This window comes from Mixophyes fleayi, chromosome 11 (genome assembly GCF_038048845.1).
Source record: "Mixophyes fleayi isolate aMixFle1 chromosome 11, aMixFle1.hap1, whole genome shotgun sequence".
Taxonomy (NCBI): domain Eukaryota; kingdom Metazoa; phylum Chordata; class Amphibia; order Anura; family Limnodynastidae; genus Mixophyes; species Mixophyes fleayi.
Window position 1 is genome coordinate 97346069 of NC_134412.1, and position 19422 is coordinate 97365490.

At 46.1% G+C, this 19422-nt stretch overlaps 1 protein-coding gene across 2 annotated transcripts; it reads right to left on the reverse strand.

The window, feature by feature from the left end:
* Window positions 1–3527: 3527 nt before the first annotated feature.
* On the reverse strand, window positions 3528–17532 carry NFRKB (nuclear factor related to kappaB binding protein). 2 transcript variants are annotated; one of them, XM_075190541.1, is made up of 26 exons: window positions 17424–17532; window positions 17200–17344; window positions 16508–16709; window positions 15795–15922; window positions 15509–15683; window positions 15319–15420; window positions 14718–14791; window positions 13348–13432; window positions 12761–12938; window positions 12501–12609; window positions 11979–12105; window positions 10279–10344; window positions 10115–10194; window positions 9928–9971; window positions 9777–9837; window positions 9338–9512; window positions 9103–9209; window positions 8734–8857; window positions 8575–8654; window positions 8099–8313; window positions 7759–8017; window positions 7463–7660; window positions 6205–6888; window positions 5600–5706; window positions 5108–5243; window positions 3528–4044 (listed from the first exon to the last, which is right to left on the reverse strand). In XM_075190541.1, exons 2-26 carry the CDS (start codon window positions 17332–17334, stop codon window positions 3919–3921), a joined length of 3777 nt encoding a protein of 1258 aa, XP_075046642.1. In that variant the 5' UTR covers window positions 17335–17344; window positions 17424–17532; the 3' UTR covers window positions 3528–3918. The 2 variants fall into 2 exon arrangements, with proteins under 2 accessions (XP_075046642.1, XP_075046643.1); XM_075190542.1 differs by having other exon boundaries at window positions 17200–17340; window positions 17424–17529.
* Window positions 17533–19422: the final 1890 nt, after the last annotated feature.

The window sequence follows — 19422 nt, forward strand, 5'->3', positions numbered from 1 at the left end:
ATACATATCCCCTATGGGGCACTGAGCTGACACAAGGAGAAGCAGCAGCAGTATAACTCTCTGAGGTGCCTCTGAAGTCTGACTGCGATGACAGGAGAAGGTGCGAATATATCTCCGGCTCCGGAGCGTACCACTGACAGGGGGAGAATCTCTCACTCACTCCCCGCTGTCTGCTGGTTCAAACGCCCATAGAAAGGAAAGGGCGGGAAAATCTCCCTCCTCGGGATCTTCCACTGAGCAGCCGGCCGTCTTCTTTGTCATAAATAAAACCTCAGACAGTTCAGTCCTGTGAGTGTATATTGTGCCTCTCCTACTGCTCACTCTGGACTCCTTCCGCATCCACAACACCTCCTGCGGCTATAGCGATTCAAGCTCCCCCTCAGCGGGGGACTTGGTATCTCCCAACCTGTCCGGTCCTCAGACGGAGTGCGGCGCTCTCTGCCTTATGGCAGTGTCGGACCCGCCGGGACAGAGTGATGTCAGGCGCTCAGCGCTGTCACCGTCACTAAATACCACACAGATACTGTAGTTTGTTTTTGGTTTTTTTTAAAAAACCCCTTTCTTCTTAAAGGAACGGAACTTTGTTCCATTATAAATATCTATGAGGAAAAAAATGTTAACATTAAAACCTCCCCTACACTCGTTTGAAACCTAATAAAGTCTAACACTAAGCAGCAGGTACTGATAAACAGTACCAAACGCAGCCCAACTCCTCGGGCACTTAGACATAACTGAGGTCTGTGGGATTGCAGAGGGGAGGAGTCAAACTTAGTTGTTAACTATTTAAGTGCCAACTCCAACGGCCTCAGACAACCCCATGGTAGCAGTGTCCCCCAGAGTGGATGAAGGAGGAAAAAAAAAAAAAAGGTTGGGGCGTTAAGGCTTTTGCCCGCAGGACATCATATTCATTGTGTGTTACAATTCTTAAGTCGTTTCCTTTAGTAGAAAAAATTAATCGTGTTTCATATGCCTTGGTGGAGTCATTTTATAAGATCTCAAGCAACCTGCGAGCATTTTTTTAATAATAAAAGGAGGACTACTGCCCCCAACTTATCCAGTGGCTTAGTAACCTGACTTTTGTATCTACTTATTTCTTCTAGATCTTGTGGATGTTTATTTTGTGTAAGATTATTTTTTATTTTCTGGTATTTCTTAAAGATCCTCGCTGGAATGTTTCAATCAAACGATTCTTCATGTTTCCAAAGTGTGTGTGAATTATGTCTTATTGTTAATCACTGCCTTATCCTTTCTTACACTGGATCGTCTAAGAGTACGTTTGTAAAATGGTGTAATCTATACAGCTATCAAACTTGCTGTGTCTGGTAGGGGGCGCAAATTGTGGCCCTTTATTTAGCACAATGAAGTTTCCAATTGACAATACCTTCTGGTTTTACCATGTGCGTATCCTTTTTGTTCCACCCTCTCTCTCTCCCCTCTGGTCCCACTCCTCGTTCTACACTAGTTTGTATATATTGTGGGGCATTTTCCTTCTGGAGGTTTGTACTGATGCTGAATTGTCCCTAAAACAATCATCTGCTGCATCGCTATATGGAGAGAGACCAATGCTAAAGGTCATAATCACATGTAGGTGGCCTTCACCTTAAATACCAAATGGATCGGTGCCGTTATAATTTGTTGCATCTGATTTACAACCTTTCTGTAAGCCATGGTTGCTGCGGCTGCAGAACTTGTCTATAGGGTTTGGTTCTTATTAATCTGCATCTTTCTCTCAGTTCATTTTCATTAAACTCATAGGGAAGTATTAGTCTTCCTAAGAAGTGTCTCTGTTTTATTGGGATTGGTTGTGAACCTTCTCTCTTCATCCACTCTTCAATTCCTCTTAATATTTCTATATATGGAGTCTTGGAATTACTTTCATTTAGATTGTATGGTAATTACCCATATATGCACTGATATCTTTGTGCCAGCGTTACTCCAGTGGCTGGAAAGGTAAGTTTGAGAAGCGCCTACTCCCTGGATCAGACCTCCAGTATAATATTGTCCAAAACAGGTAAAAAGGGGTCAAAAACTGGAAGTATGGAGCAGAGGAAGGTATAGTGGTTCTTCCATAATTGGGATATGCAGTTCAGCATGCTTGTTATCCAGAAATTATCCTTCCCTACTGGCCAGAATCACTGTCTGAAGAAACTCCTATTAGAAAACAAATACGTTGAGGGATTTGGAACAGATTGGAGTACAAGACCGGACCCCTCTAATGATCCAGGACAGGGTAATGTCCCCTAGCATCCAGGCCATTGGTGTAGCAGATAAATCTGCATCAGCTCAGCCGTGGGAGTGCCGTCTTGTAACCCTTATAACGTCTTGTAGAGTTGTTCTTTTCAACAACATGTGGCCTTTGCATCCAAGCAGCTGAAAAGGCTGAGAATCAATAAGTGAAAAACAGACTCTGTAGAAGAACATTTTAACCTCTTTCAAGGACCCCTCTGATAAGTCAGTCCGCCAGGAAGAGGAATCGTGGTTCTCTATATTTACAGAGAAATCGGAAGGTCCACAGCTACAAAGGATTCTCACAACTGTGGAAAATAGTAAAATGCTCAAAAGCATTTGTTTGGATCCCGCACTCCTCTGATACCAACTCCATAAACAGCTGGGCCGATGTAAGAACAACTAGGAGACGTGATCAAAAGTAAGGAATATTCAGGGTTGAAAGTACCACCCTAAAACAAGACAGTCAGAGCAGTAAACATTGGTTGCTGGAGGGTCTACAAAATTGTCTAGTCCCTAGTTTTGCTTTCTTCCTCACTCAAAGGATGGTCCATCAGTGAGCTGTTCAAAACATTCCTCAGAAGCCCAATCAGTGGCAGAGTATGCTTGCGGTTCAGGGAACGAGGCACTTGCAGTCCTTTAAATATTCTCCATAAGGTTCATGATGGACTGGACTAGTAACCTAGCGGACAGGCAGGTTAAGGAGCCAAGAAATGCAATAGACAGACTGTGCCAAAGACTAGACCCACTCAAATGCATGGAGAGGTTTAGACCCCCTTCTCCTAGGAGATCCAGACTTCTGGCAGTAGCACAGCTGGAACTCTTTCTCCCTGGGACCCTCTGATACTGCAGGAATGTGTAGGGCTTGTCCAAACCCTTCTACACTCTAGCCAGCCAAGGGTCCAGGTTGAAAGAGGGAGGGAGGAAATGCCTGGATATAGGGCTGGTTGTCCCAGATCTCCACAACAAAAAGCTTGGAGATGACTTAGACCAAGCCTGTCCAACCTGCGGCCCTCCAGGTGTTGTGAAACTACAAGCCCCAACATGCTTTGCCAGTAGACAACCTGTTGATAACTGAAAGGGCATGCTGGGACTTGTAGTTTCACAACACCTGGAGGGCCGCACCTGACTTAGACTGTTAAAGGTAACTGTATCTGTGAACCTAAGGAACTAAATGGTGATATCATCTTTACCATATCTATATTTTAGAAGACATGTAAATTCTAAATCAGTGAAAAAAGTATTCGCCTAAAAGTGCAAACTATAAAAGTCTCTGAAACATAAAAATGTCCGGTACAGAATAATAACACAATATTTTCATTCTGTCTTAAATATATTTTACATTTACAAGCAAAAGGCAAAATACATATATATTAATTTTTTTTTTTACCATTTGCTTTTACAACATAAAAACATAAAAGATAAAACACAGAGTCTCCTAACTCTACATTTTCTTCAGCAAAGGGCCATTGTACAAGGATGAAGGTAAAATTATATTGCTCATTAGTTTTTAGGGTTCAAGAATCTCGAGTGTCCATTAGAAATGTCCGTGTCTTGATATATGGGAGTTTTAAGAACCGCTATTGGTCGCTCTACAGCTGCTCTTTATGAGCACTTTCATGAAACGATTACGTGCTGCAGCCGGAGAACACATCTGGACTAAAACTTTTTGCGATCACACAAGTCCACCAGTCACTGTGGCTCCGGGGGTGGTTTGGCAGGAGGGGTCGTTGTCACAACAACAGTGGATACAGCTTTGGAGACCGCAGACGAGGAGGCCGATTGTAGGTGAGAGGCCGGGACAGTTTGTATACGCACCTAGCAGAGATTAAATAAAGTCTATTACTGCACCCGCAATCATATTACTGTGTCTTGCGGAACAACAGCTAACACAGACCTAGTTATTCAACAATCCCTTCTACCCATAGGTTTCCCAGGTTCATTTATTTCACAAGCACTAGAGACATTAAAGTGAAAGTATCACATTTTTTTATGAAAGAACTAAGTATTTCTTGTGGAGGACTCTCACAAATGATGGATTCTTCAGCTTTGGGCAAAGTTAATTTACCTAATTAAAAGTACTACGTTGTACTGAACAGGGCTAGATGGATTCAGCAAAACAGCTCTCGTGATAGGACAGGTATTGTTCGACCTGCCAATGTCTCTCCCAACCTTGTGAAATACTGATTTAAGGCAGGGGATCGGATAACCCTGAAGGAGATTTGTTCAAGCAGGAGAGATGACCTTAGGATGAGGGACCCCACCCCACAATAGATTCATCTAATGAGCTCCTTCAAGTAAAACCAAGTATTTATTTTATCCCAGGTCACCATATTCCACCCAAAATGTATTTTAATACTGGATGGATTTAGCCTTTATAAAGTATGAAACCCACATTTCTGGCAGAGGACCCATCACTCAAAACTGCTCTCTTTACAATGTGAGCACCAATCGTCTACACAGCTGAGTCATTGTTAGACAGGAACCAACACTGATAAGACTCAGACCATGAAGTGCAGGAGAGAGGTCACTTGATCCTGGAGCCTGCACAGAGGAAGGGAACTTCACAACCTGCAATAGTGACACCTGGTGCCTGAAGGGAGAACTACACATTCTGGACAAATGGAGTAAATAAAATAAAAAAAAAAAATAAAGAATCCTGACTACGAATTAAATGGCCATTTTCTTTCTGAACTGCTTTTCAGTACAAATATACAATTCCCCATCACAAAACACATTTTTCAATTGGAAGCGTTTCCAGGATTCATGTTGTGTTCCTCCTCCTCTGCAGCTGCAGAGACTGACCGGGTACACCGGCTGCTTGTCTCCCTTCATAAATGAGGAGTAACCCAGCGCTGGAAGGGAGTGGGGTCCCACATACCTGTGTAGCTTGTCCTTGCTGCTGGAGCTGTTGCAGATGCTGAGCGGTCAGAAAGCTGACAGGTTTGTTACCAGCGATCAGCTTGGTGCCAGCTGGCACAGTGGTCAGGATTATATTACGCCCGAGTCCACTGATACTATAGAGAGAGAGAAATAGCAGCGATGAGAACATAAGACGGGAGCACAGGTCTATTAATGTCTGATACCTGTAGTAATAATTATTTCACTCTGCAGAGAGCTGGATAACATAACCCCTCCACCTGTGCAGCGACAACTGGGGTCACAGCTCACCCCTTTAATAACGGAACCAGGTGGAAGGACGTCCTATCACCTGGCCGAAAGGAGCCAGCTGGGCAAACTGAATAAATCACGCTCCGTACAAGGCAGATTGTGGCTATGGTGGATGAACGTTATATACTCTTATATCACACACAGATATACATGGACCTAGACTGCTCTAGCCAGGACGGGGATAAACAAGTGGCAGACTCACTTTGCTCCCAAGTTGCCCTTGATGATTGGCGCGGTCATGACGCTCTTTCCTTTCATCGGCTGACTGAGTACAGAGAGCGGCACCGTGATCCGCGTTGGTAGTTTACCCTGAAAGATGAATACAAATGTAAAAAAAAAGATGAAGAGGCGCAGACGCTCACCCAGAACCACCAGAGATCCCTGTGCCAGCGGCTACTAAGGGATGGTGCAGATAATATACAGCGTAGCCCTCAGTATGGCGCATAGTGGTGTTGCTGTAATTACAGGTTGTGTAGAGGTTTAATAATCTTCTCTTGCAGAACTGGTAACACTAACACACGTTACAGAGGATTATCAATGTATTGTACATTACCACTGGCAGCTCAGACAGTTTCTCTGAACCTCGACCTCTCTCTATGTATTAAAACCACTCTGTAGCACATTTTCATGCAAACAGACTAATGAAGGGTTTAACCGCTTAGTGGCTTTATCACTGTGGTCCTCAAACATCTTCTGTGGTACAAAGAGCCTCCCTGGTCTTCTGTAGAGGCCGCTGTGCGAGGTTCTTATACAACCCTGGAGACCACGGCTCTGCTCCAGGTCTCTGCCCACCCTATAGGTTCTCACCTGCTGCTGTGTAGTGACTGGAATCTGCCGTATAGTGGCTGTTGCGGCCCCCATGGTGACGGCAGTAGGTACAGGCTTCATTCCAGTGCTGGTCACAGACGATAGGCTTAAAGTGGTGGCTGTGTGAACAGGTTTGACCACAGTGGAGGAAGCGACGGGTACTGGTTTGGCAGTAACTGTAATGCTCTGTGTGGCAGCAACCTTAGGCGGCACAACACCGAGTCCTTGCACTATCCTTATAGTTGTGGCTGGCTTCGTGTCGGCACTAGTTCTGGCCTTGCCCTTCTGATCGGCCACAGAAACCCCCAGAGCTGGCATTAGTCTGAAACCAGAGCTGCTTGTTTCTGCCGGTTTAGCCTCAGGGGTAACTTTGAAGGTGGCGGGTGCTGGAGGAGATGGAGAAGAGGGGCTAGAGGACATCTGCAGAAGTCCCTTGCCGGAGCCACTTGCTGTGGTAGTGGAGAAAAGTTCCTGAGACAGCTTCACGGCTGTGACCTGAGATTTGGCCAATGTGGCCATCATGTCAGGTGTGATGCGTAAAATAGTCTGGCCCTTAGCATCCGTGGTGATGGAAGACGGAGGAAGGCGCAGCACGTCCTTGCCCTGTATCCGGAGATTGGTGGTTGAAAGTGGGAGACTTGAGGCAGACTGGGTTTTCATGCCAAGCTGCCCGGACAGTGCCACCTGTTGGTGAGGAAGAAATTACATGGTCAAAAATTCTACAAAACGTCCTAAAGGAGACACAGAACCAACAGTATTCAGTCACCTAGTGCACCAGAGCAGTGTTTCTTAAACACAGTCCTCAGGGACCCCTAACAGTGCAGGTTTTCCATATCTCCCTGCTGGAGCACAGGTGTAGTCATTACTGACTGACACAATGTAACACATCCACAGGTGGGGTAATTATATCACTGGTCACCTGGAAAACCTGCCCTGTTATGGGACTCTTGAGGACAGAGTTTGAGAAAACCTGCACTAGAGAGCAACAGCATGTAGGCAGGTATGCAGGCACCCATAATAATGTACAACCACTTTCCTGCCAGTAACTGTGTGCAGTTGGAGAGTGTTCATTTTATATGTGTATTAAACAGTTTGACAGACCAAAAGGTAACAATCTACAAAGCTCTATAACACACACGATGTACTGAACTCCAGATGGAAACACAGCAGGTTTAGCAGATCACACATCAGCCTCTGAATGTGTAAATTACGAGCAGGAAGAACTTGGTGTTCGGGAGAACGTCCTCTACACTTTTACCTGTTTGAGAATGCTTTGTCCGGTGATGCTCTGTAGGATGGTCGGAGCAGAGCCAGCTGAGGAACTAACCACCGGCTTGGAAGAGACTACAGTAGACGAGGCCAAAGTAGTCACAGAAATACCTCCCAGAGTGGTGACAGAGGTACCGAGGCGCGGAACGCCAACAGTCGGCTGTGATTTTACAGGCATCGTCACTACCTGCGTTGTAAGAGATGGTGAAGGGACCATTTTAGATAATACCGGTAATTAAGGTTTAACGAATGTGATGAACAGCCAGGCTTCCAGCCGCCACTTACCTGTGTTATTCCCTTGGTGGCTGTGGCGGTGACCGGCAATCTGATGTGAGACAACACCGGAGACAGAGACTGGGTGACAATGGCAGGAGGCGGAGTGGACGAGACAGCGGCAGACGCCGTCACTATTCGCACTTGGGGAATGGTGGTGGCAGAGGAGAGACTGGGGGTCCTTACAGGCGCTGGGGTCACCTGAGTAGTCACAGAGGGAGTCAGCAAGGTGCTCAGCTGAGGCATAGCGGGAGAGGACACCAGGAGGACGCTGTGGAGAGGACAAAGAAGAAACGTTTATACTGAGAACGACACGAGAGCAGGGGGTTTAGACTTCCTGGAGGTTTCTTACCTGGGACTGGATTTAGGGGGTTCTGGGGCACTGCTGGTGACTATTTTACTGACAGCAGCAGATATTGTGGGGGACAGTGGTGTAGTCGGAAGTGCTGGTGTGGTCGGGGTGCTGGGGGTCCCCGGTGTTAGCGGCATACTGCAATCGTTCAGGTTCAGCTGTCCTGGCTCAGGGGTCCCACCGCTCTTTAAAGGAAACTCCTTGTTGCCGGACTTCTGCAAATACACCAGAATAAACTCATCACATTATCCCCTTTCTGGTCGTTGTACCGTGGTTCTGGGGTCCAGTAAGTGCCAATTCCCAATAGACTGTATATATCACAATTTGGGGAACATAAAACACATTCTGGGACCCTATTTGGGAGTCCCTACACTAAGGACACATCTCTGTGGCCCGACACGGTAAAACAGATCAGCAGAGGGTCCCAGAAAGCAGAAACTAGTGAAGTAGGAGGAAAAGCAGAAGCTGTAACGTACAATCTTTGACGGAGTCTTCGGCTTCTGCTGCAAGGCTTTCTTGGCTTTGGCTGCGGCGGCCTGAGCCTGGTGGATCCTCTCTGGGGGACACAAGAGACAATATGAGATGGGGACTCTATGGAGTAAATATCACGCTGTGCACACACGTAATGTTCTCACCGAACTCCTCTTCGCTGCGGTCTCGATGGAGATAGATCCACAGCTTGCGCCCAATGTCGTATTTCACGCAGGGATCTTTCTCATAGTGCAGCCTGTCCAGTGCTCCGCTCACCACTGTGTTCACCTACGGATCAGAGGAACAGAGGAGGTTTAATATCACACACACACTGACCCGCAGTTCACGCTAACACTGCTCGGCTGGATAAACTAATCATCCGTGGAGCAGAAGCCAGGAATCTGGTTCAGATTAAAGTATTGCCAGGAAGAGGGATTCTGAATCTGAATTAAAGTTGCATCTATGCTGAAATTCACATATAGATATGACATTTACACAACTCTCACTATTAGTGTGCACACAGTGTGACTCACCTGGGCACTTGTAACATCCGGCGCCAGGAACTGAGAGTCTTTTAGTAGCTCACAGATTTCAGCACGCGTCCCCTCCCCGTTCGGCAGACGGGCAGCAGCATCACGAACTGGTGGGTGAAATAATAATATTTACCCTGCAACATCAACAGTCTCAGGTTCATCACCAACACATTAGAACCCCAGAACTACAATGTAAGAGCTCAGAGCCCCCAGAACAGAGCTTGTAACACTTTACCTAGAGAAAGTATGGTGACGTAAGCTGGACGGTCAGAGCGCAACAGAGAGTGCTCACGAGCTTTGTTGAGAGAGGTCTCCTTGTCGAAGACGCCTTTCACAGGACCCACAACGGATTCAAAGCCGTGCATGCGGAAGGTGAAGGCTTTGTGAGGCTGGAGGTACCGGTGTCTCTCCTGGGAAGTGGTGGAAATGGGAGGACAGAAGGACAAATGTCAGATAATTAAAACATCAACAGAAAAAGGTGCAGTTACCAAGAGCAAACAGATTCTTCCATTTATTGTCTAACACATTCTAGGAAAAGAAATCAGACACCCGATTGGCTGCTGGAGTTCGCATACAGAGTTGCAGTTTATATGTAAGGATTAGAAGGACGTAACCGCATCACCCCAGATCTGACCTCCTGCTAGGCTAACGTCCCATTTCTGGTGAACTCCTACCTGCTCCTGGAAGATCCGTTTCTCATCCCCGGAACTTGGCCGCACGATGTAGTCCGTCCGCCTGAAATATGACAAAACAAATCATCAATATACTGCAGTAAATAACAAACTGTACAGCATAGAAGTGTGCGGAGGAGACTGTGTTACTTACACCCTCGGGATAGGTGTGCCCGTGTCAGGACTCTCTTCATTCTCCTAAGAGGGAACAATAAAGATTACACGGGAAACACATTTACCACAGATCTCCCCTAGAGATGGAAACGGGGCCTCTGATCACCCGTAACACAGATAGCACACATGTGACATGTATGTACTACCTACACGTGCCGTGATCTCACCTTGGTGAATATCTGATCCTTTGTCTCCAGCCACAGATGGAACAGAGCCACCAGCTCCTTCTCACAGTCAGCAGGGGGCGCTGTGGGTACATAAAACACAACAGAGACATCAGCCTCTTATTCCCAGCACAGGGTGGATGGGACGAGAGAATTGGGGAACTCACCAAAACATTTCCACTCTTGGGTTTTTTCCCTAAATTCCACAAATGGAGTGAACCCAGACAAAGCATCTGCAAATAATGGAGAGTAATGAAAAAGTGTTTAGTAAATGGAGAAACACTGGGGCTCAGATTCACCAATAACAGCAAAACTTAGATAAGGCTAAATCTAAACCAAGCGCCAGAGGACGCCATGAAAAGAGGAATTACAGCAACACGCCAGCGAATACAGCCAGCAGTGACCATTAGTATGTATGAGCCGTGTTATTAGCACTGGGACTGACAGTTACAGCCATGATTGCTATACTGCAAAATAGAGATTTGCTTCCCCTGCAGTAAACAGAGCTAGGCACCCTTCCGACCTTTCTATCACCGTTCTCTACTCCTCTATTTCCCCTGGTCCTCAACTTCGCTGCCTCGGCGTCACTCTGGACTCCTCTCTCTCCTTTGCCCCTCATATTCTCTCTCTCGCTAAATCCTGCCGCTTCCAGCTGCGCAACACCGCACGCATTCGGCCTTTCCTCTCCCAAGATGCCACTAAAGCTCTTGTCCACTCTCTTATTATCTCCCGCTTGGACTACTGCAACCTCCTCCTCCTTACTGGCCTCCCCCGCTCTCATCTCGCTCCCCTTCGCTCCGTACTCAATGCTGCCGCTCGGCTCATTTTCCTTTCTCGCCGCTCCTCTTCTGTCTCCCCCCTCTACCAATCCCTCCACTGGCTCCCCATCCCCTACAGAATCGTGTTCAAGCTCCTCACTCTTACTTTCAAGGCCCTCTCCAACTCCATTGCTCCCTACATCTCCAACCTAATCTCCATACCGCCCTCTGCGTTTGGCTAATGACCACCGCCTCTCTTCCCCCCTGGCTACCTCCTCCCATGCTCGCATCCAAGACTTCTCCCGCGCTGCCCCCCTCCACTGGAATCCGCTCCATCAGAACTTCCCCCAACTTGTCCAGCTTCAAACGGGCCTTAAAAACCCAACTCTTCCTTAAAGCCCTCCAGTCCCCCACCTAATTGACCTCCTCCCAGTCTCCCCCTCCCCCTCCTGTCCCCCTCTTACCTCCCTCCTTTTCATTCTCCTCTCCCCCCCTCTCCCCATTCCCTCCTCCTACCATTGTATCTCTGTCTGTCCTACCCTTAAATTGTATGCTCCTTCGAGCAGGGCCTCCTCTCCTTCTGTTCTCCACCACCTTAACTCTGCTCTCCAGCTCCTTGTCTCTTCCGTGAGGTCCTCCGGCCCTTCTACCCCGCTGGGGGCTTTCATCTGTCATCTAGCTGTACATTGAGCTTCCGAGTTACTGTGCTTTTTGTTAACTGTACCGTGCTGTCTCACCCTGTATCGTGTTTCTGTCTGTCCCTGTACGGCGCTACGGATACATAGTGGCGCCCTATAAATAATAATAACGATAATAATAATATTTTTATTAGGCACTAGGGGGCACTGTCATACCACACAGCAGTCTGGGCTGTATAGTCCAGGTCTCTGCAGAAGGCATATACATATAGCAAGGAACTGGTAGTACATGTGTATCACGTGTCCAGTGGCTAAACACGGTAAAGCAAAAGAATGAGAAAGAAGAAACATAGTGAGTGAGGTTATAAGGCAGCCTTTAGTATTAATCTTTATTTATAGGGCACCACAAGGTTTCCGCAGCGCTGTACCGGTTATTACACCGTACTGGAGAACACAGATTTTACACCTCACCTTTGTTCTCTCCGCTCAGGTACAGAAGAGCAGACTGCACCAAGTCGCACCAGTTAGGGTCCGCAGAGAACCAGCTGTTTAGGGTACTGGCGGGAGACGACTGCCAGTGGGACACCTTATCCTCCAGCTGTGAGACAAACATCACAGAACACACATTCGTATTACTACCGGCGCCATCGACACACTGGGCATCCAGAATAAAAGGTTCATGACCATTATGCCAACTGTAAGCCCCTCAATTACAACATAAGCCGGTCCGGACACTTTCCCTTGTATGCTCCACTTGGCCGCTCCTCTACCAGACATCTTTCCAGGTTCAAATACAACAAAGTTCATTTATACAACCTTTAGATGGAGAATTTGCATTGAACCAGAGCAACCAATCAGTAATCGGCTTTTATCTGTCTAGTGCAAGTTGGATAATGAAAGCAGGTGTCCAATTGGCTGCTATGGTTTAGTACAAATGTTATACATAATTCCAATGTCAGTACAAGAGTCCTAATGGGGGGTTTATTTCCTTACCAGCATGACACTGGACGGGCCCTCGGCTACCAGAATATCCAGCAGCAGGCTGAAGAAGCAGGGGGAGATCTCATTGAAAGGTAAATGCGGCTTCACGTCTTCCATGGGTCTGTGTGATAAGAACAAGCACATGACGGTCACACAGCGCCAGGGACCACGACACGTATACAGAGCAGCGATATATACGGGGCAGGGACTATAGACAGAATCTTCAGGCATACACACACAGAGCCCATATCACCCTCTGAGGGCGTACTCACTCTTCCTTCACAGCGGTCAGGGTGATGGCGTCACTGGGGAGAAGGGCGGGCATCATTTCTGCCTCTTCAGGGACAACTGGGTAATCGTCCGGCTCCGTTTTGATGGGTTTCAGTTTCTTCCTCTTCCTGTCATCCCTTTCTTTTACTCGCTTCTTCATTGTAGCCAGGTCATAGAGAGCTGAAAAACATCAACAGTGTTCAGACCACGACAGACGCTCAGTCAGGACCCCGGTTCTATGGCCGGGACCCAGTTTTGGAGTTAAAAATGGTACCGGATAACAGATTAAAGAGCAACTCCTCCATCTAGCAGAACTGAGGGTTCTATGCCAGAGATACAGTTACAGCCTCATCTGCAATAGTGGAAGAGCAGTAACAGACAATGACCGGATATAGCTGCGGCTCCGCGTGGTCACAGTCTATGCTAGAAACAGAACGCTCATTTGGGACATTCAGTAATGCTTCTTTCAAACCCAGTTGCTAAACGGGTGTGTGACTGGATGGGGCTTCTGGTCTGACAAATATTAAGGTGTTGGCCGACACACACACTATAGAACACTTTAGTATTTATAAGGACTATTGGACAATACCTGACAATGACCCCTTCCTGCCGGCATTGACCCGAGTCATTATATCATTCATGGTTACACCATCGGTCATTAGATCGGGATGATCCTGGGGAGAGAAGGGGATGAGCTGTAGAGTGATCTATAATAACCAATCTGTATATTACATCACAATCTAATTCAATGCTACCTGTACCTCTGTCATTATACCAAACGTTCATTTATGTGAAATAATCTGATAAACATTTAACCTGAGAGATACAGATATATATTCCACAAAAGAACGCATCACACCCAACGGTGCAAATGGGGACTGTGCAATACAAACACACAGATAAACATTGACATAAAACAGATACAAATGACAATCACACACTAAGGAGTAATATCGAAACCAATTACCATTTAATCCAATCTCACCAACTACTTTCTCTAAAATCAACAGCCCAGGGTCTGGTCAATCTCAGTATATACACAACGTGTATTAGTCATTAGGGAAACTCACTGTAGTACAGCTGGATCAATAAACGGTTCCCCTGCGCACCTTGGTATACCGCCATTATTTCCCAGCATACAACAGTGATACCATTATACACAAGACCCTGAAACTCCAGCAGCGATGTCACCAGTGATATACAACTTACCCAAAGCACCTCACCAAAGCAGACTCTAACCCCAGAGGATCAAACACAACCGAACCCATTCCCGCAAGCTGAAAGCTCTTATTTCAACGTCTATTAGACATGAAGACGTGATCCAGAGAGATCTGTGGCTGAAAACTCATTATGCTGGGAATGTAGTTTAAAGGTATTGAAAGACTGGTATTGTTCCTTTGCTGCAACAATGTAATATACCATAACATTGTATCACAGTGGTGTAGACACAGTTAGGATCACAACGCTGATTATTCAGATAAAAGGGTGAGTGAGGGAAATTCAGCGAGACACAAAGTCATTGTTAATGAGTGCAGTGACTTCCTATGCTGTGTAATAGCCACTCTGATTACCCCGATACCAGTGTGTGGGACATGTCAGCCCTTATATCAGTACAATGGAGGGGTTCCCTGCCAACCACATCTGTGGACACTGATACCATTATTGGGGGGATACAGAGACCGGAACACTGCTGTACTGATACCGTCACTGGGGGGGGGTGGGGGGGGGGGGGGGGGGGGGGATACAAAGACCAGGACACTGCTGTACTTATACCATCACTGGGTGGGGGAGGATACAGAGACCCGGACACTGAACTCTCCTGGATAACCGTCAAACATTTGTGGAATAAACAGCTGGATCCATTGAAATCTGATCAATACCTGGTGTATTGTTATGAGACATTTACCATATTAACGGATGTATCCTACACACACTGAGCGGAGGATCCGCAGAACTCACCGGCTGATGTTTCCTCTTCTCGCTGTGTTTCCGCAGCAGCAGCTTCAAGTCGCGCTCAGTCAGTTCAATTTTATCTTTAATGAAAGATGATTTGGGTTTAATCCTTAGATGCTTTTTACAAAACTTGACACCTCTGTTATAACTAATAAATGGAGGGTGGACACTAAGACGACGCAGAGAATATTGATGAGCGGTGGATGAAGGGTTAACTGGAAGCGGGTTTATATATTTACAGTACAGAAAATGTAAATATAGCGCAGTACAGAAGCTGAACACTAATAAGGTTGTTTAATACAATTATATGTTATCTCTTCTAAACTACTGTCCAATTTATGAGTCAGGGGACAGCAGGACTTTATTGCATATTAGAATGTTTATTACACTATATGAAAAGCCCTTAGAACGTGATTATACCCCTTAAAGGTGCTTTCTCCCCCACCAAATCTTATTTATAAGTGTGCACCATATTCATGCACCTGGACTGCGAGACGCAGCAACACCCTGATCCTCTCTCGCACTAGAAGCAGCAACCCTTCCACTCCCCCCTCCCTCATGGCAGATACCTTTCTGATATACTACGCCAGGAACGTGCCAGACTCACCTGCCGTTTTCATGTCCTGAGTGGAAAGTGTGGGGATAGAACGGAGGGGAACACCCGCTCCTGGAGAATGGGTGGGTGACCCTGGGAGCCAGGAACTGAAATCTATGAATAAAGGACACACAGCTGATGTGAGTATATGGAGAACGGCCGAGAAATGAGCAGAAGACCTGTCCAGTGTTGGACACCTCACCTTCCTCCTCTGAAGACAAAGTGCCATCTCCACACTCCTCCTTCACCTCTCGTAGGATCTTCAGATAACGGCGCTGTGCCCGCCTCTCCCTCTCCTCCGGAGAGTTACGTAGGGACGGGGGCTTCCTCTTCATCATCAGGTCCGGCCCATTCCTCCCTGCAACATCCAGCAGCTCCTACAATCAACAAGAGGTAACAGACAGACATGAAATACAGCAGCACAGAGGAATGGAATAAGCCCCATATAAAGCAGTGCGTTTGGCATAGAGGTGGGAATCTGAACGTACCTTCCTGGATGCCAGGATCTGTTTGAGCAGGGTATGAAAATACTGCTGCTGAGACGTCAGATATCGCTTGTACTGGGACTTCAGACACAGCTGCCGATACTTCACCACTTCCGGGTTCAAGTGACCGTCTGATACACAGAAATAAAACATGTCCTTTAAATAATCATCTCACACCGCCTCTCGGACCCCTGGAAGCAGCCTGGTAATGAAAGAGTAGATGTTTGGAGAAGGAGCCAGGTTCTAGGTTCGAGTAAGGAGAATGCTGTACATTCCCAGGCCCATCTTACCTACAGTAATCCTACACACAACGCTATTTTCTTTCTATTGCTTATTTCTCACCTGTGAACTTATACCCAGCACCCTGTAATGTGAGTAACCTCTAACACAAACTAACCTTTAGAAGTTATACTTTCTGCACTTCCATTAATATCTCCTTTGAAGTATTCCATTATATTCATTCATACCACATGGACCTCTTATTTTCAGCTAGTTTAAGTGAATGGAGTATGCTGGGCAGTATGTCAGTTACCTCTACGGTAACACAGAGCTAATCACAGAATAGGCGACAGGCTAGTTATATGTCACTATAAGATCACATGTGAGACCTTCTACAATCTTCCTGCCTCATTCTCCCCCAATCCCTGAAGAGCAGGTCACTGGTAATGTAGACCAAGGCTCCAAACCAAGCAGTAGGATATAATACTAGACCTCACCGCGGAAGAGCTTCTGAGCAATGTGCAGTGGGTTCCCGAAGCGGAAATTATCCCCCCTGAAGAGAGCCTGGACGGTCTGTTCCTGCTGCCCAGCGTTGTCTTCTGGGAACGACGGCAGGAACTGGCGGAGGTGCTCACGCTGCGAGTCGGACAGAACTTTCTGCCACGTGTCCATACTGACCACATCAAAGAACAGCTCGGGCTGGGGGCAGCAGAAGAGAAGAGGGGGGTGTTAGATAGGACGAAATCTGACAGAGGGAACTCAAACTGTCACAGTAACTTAATATCACTCTCCAGAACAATTCCCTAAACTACTCCCTTAATACATATACATATTTTCTGAAAGCCTCACTAGACCTCCTGCCCACAGCAGAAGTCATTTGTACCATTTAAACTATAAAGATTCTTCCCCTTAAGTGTCAGCAATGTGATAGATAATGTTAGGACAGGAGATATATATATATATATAGATATATATATATATATATATATATATATATATGAGGGTCCTACACAGCGATGTGACAGATAATGTTGGGGCAGGGGATGGATGAATGGATATAGATAGATAGAGATATATATAGATAGAGATATATATATAGATAGAGATATATATATATATATATATATATATATATATATATATATATATATATATATATATATATATATATATATATGAGGGTCCTCACATCCTCCAGCAGATCCTCCGGCAGGCTGACTTTGGTTCCCCCCAACAGACACTCCTCCATGATCCCGGTGTCATTGCTGTCAGTGCAGGGCCCCAGGTCCAGGGGGTCAGTCAGCATAGTGTCCAGGGCATCCATCACCTACTGACTAGAGGAGATATAATATAATACAGGTATATTGGGGGGGCAGTAACAGATGGGACAGAGCCCCCCGGACCCCCCACTACCTGCTCGCACCGGTCTCCCCGCACCGGACACCGCAGCCCCGCGGCCTCCCCAGCATCCTGCCCGGTGCCGGCTTCCGCTTTCCCCGCCGGAAGTGACGCGCCGGAAACAAACTTGCACACGCGGGTTACACTTCCAGTACCCATGAGGCAGCGGGAGACAGACAGGAGAGCGGGGCATGACGGGACATGTAGTGCGAGGAGCCAGAAGCCCAGCCTATCCCTATAGTCACCTCATGTGTGGGGCTGGATCATAGGGATCCTTTACCCCTGTGTGGGGCTGGGATATATTGCAGCCATTATCCTGCTCCTGCAGTCACTCCATCCTTATGGTGTCAGTGGATCAGGAATATGAGAATTTAGTGCCAGACTCAGTGGTTTATTGTTACAATAGGAAGTTTATGCTTTTATAGCATCAGTTCATCCCCATTGTCACCTCCATACATATTGTTTTTATCTTATTTTTAATAATATTTAGGCATTAATACAGCTACTCTGGAAAGTAAACTAATCTTGTTTGCAGCCAATTATCATCATCATTATTTACTTATATAGCGCCACTAATTCCACAGCGCTGTACAGAGAACTCACTCACATCAGTCCCTGCCCCATTGGAGCTTACAGTCTAAATTCCCTAATATACACATAGACAATGTGTTGTTGTTATTCTCACTCCCCAAGAAACCTGTACCAGCCACTTACGACATAGTACATACCTTCAGCTCCTTTCTGGGTATGTGAGAACACTGCTTTAAAACTTAATAAATCTATTTGCATGCGACAAATAACATATTTGACTTTGCAATTTTGTATTCAATAAAAAATAACGAAAGTCATGTTCAAAGAAATACAGCCCATGATCCAGGACCACACATCAACCTCTTACATTGTATTTTAGGATTTACGGCCCCCTCCTTACTGCACTGCTTCTGAATTGATGTTTGAAGGTACCGGACAGTAATGTCTTGAACATTAACATTTACCGTGTTGAGAGACCTGCAGGTCCCTGGACGGAGCTTTTGGGATCTTTGCTACTTCTTGCAGCATCATTATACTCTGATATTTGGTTGCTTCTCCTGGGAAAAATAGCTACAGTCTCCATTTGTAAATAACCTCTCACTGTAGAATTATGGGTTTCAGATTATTTGGAAATTGCCTTGGAACCCTTTGCAGCAGCAACTACTTCCAAACTGCCATTGGTTCTGGCTTTATATAGAGCTGACAGTACTGCCCAAAGACCAAACAATGATGTGCATCTGATTAGCAGCATCGGGCTCAGATTATCTCCTTGATTGAGATAGAAGCAATAAGGCTGTACTTATTGTATCACATGTGGCTTCTTCATGTTGCCTTATGTTTTGTAAAATCTTATAAGTTGTCATGAGATTAGATTCTTGACGTTTTACAACTTTGACAACTGAATGATTTTTTTTTAATGGGTCTGGATATAATGAACCAATAGGATTTTTGTACGATAGAATAATCAAGCAACCAAAATAATTATTCCATAAAGGAACACGACACATAACCTTACCAAACCAGAGGGTAAACAGGGGCCAGAACACAGTATTCCTAAATTAAATTACACACTGGTATCTTGGGGACATTCCAAAGCTGCCCATAGGGGAGGGTATGTGCAGACACAACTGTGGGCAAAACATTCCGTCCAAAGTTTGCTTCTTTGAAGACAAATACATTAAAACTGTACAGTTTTGTGCAGGTATGGACTGAGACCAGGTAGCCACTTGGCCATACAGAAGCACGTACGGATCGGGTAGAGTGGGCAGCTTGTGATGTGTTCCAGAACCGGCTTTCCAGCAGTTATATAGCTGTTGAATCACAGGCCCTGATCCATCTTGCACTGGTCTGTTTTCTCACTAGCCAGCCTCTTTTCTGTGCTTTGCAAAGAACCATTAGACTTTCAGTTCTGTGTAAGGATGAAGTTCTATCAAGCTGGACCTCTAAGGCTCTCACCACATCTAACAAGTAAGGAGACCTCACC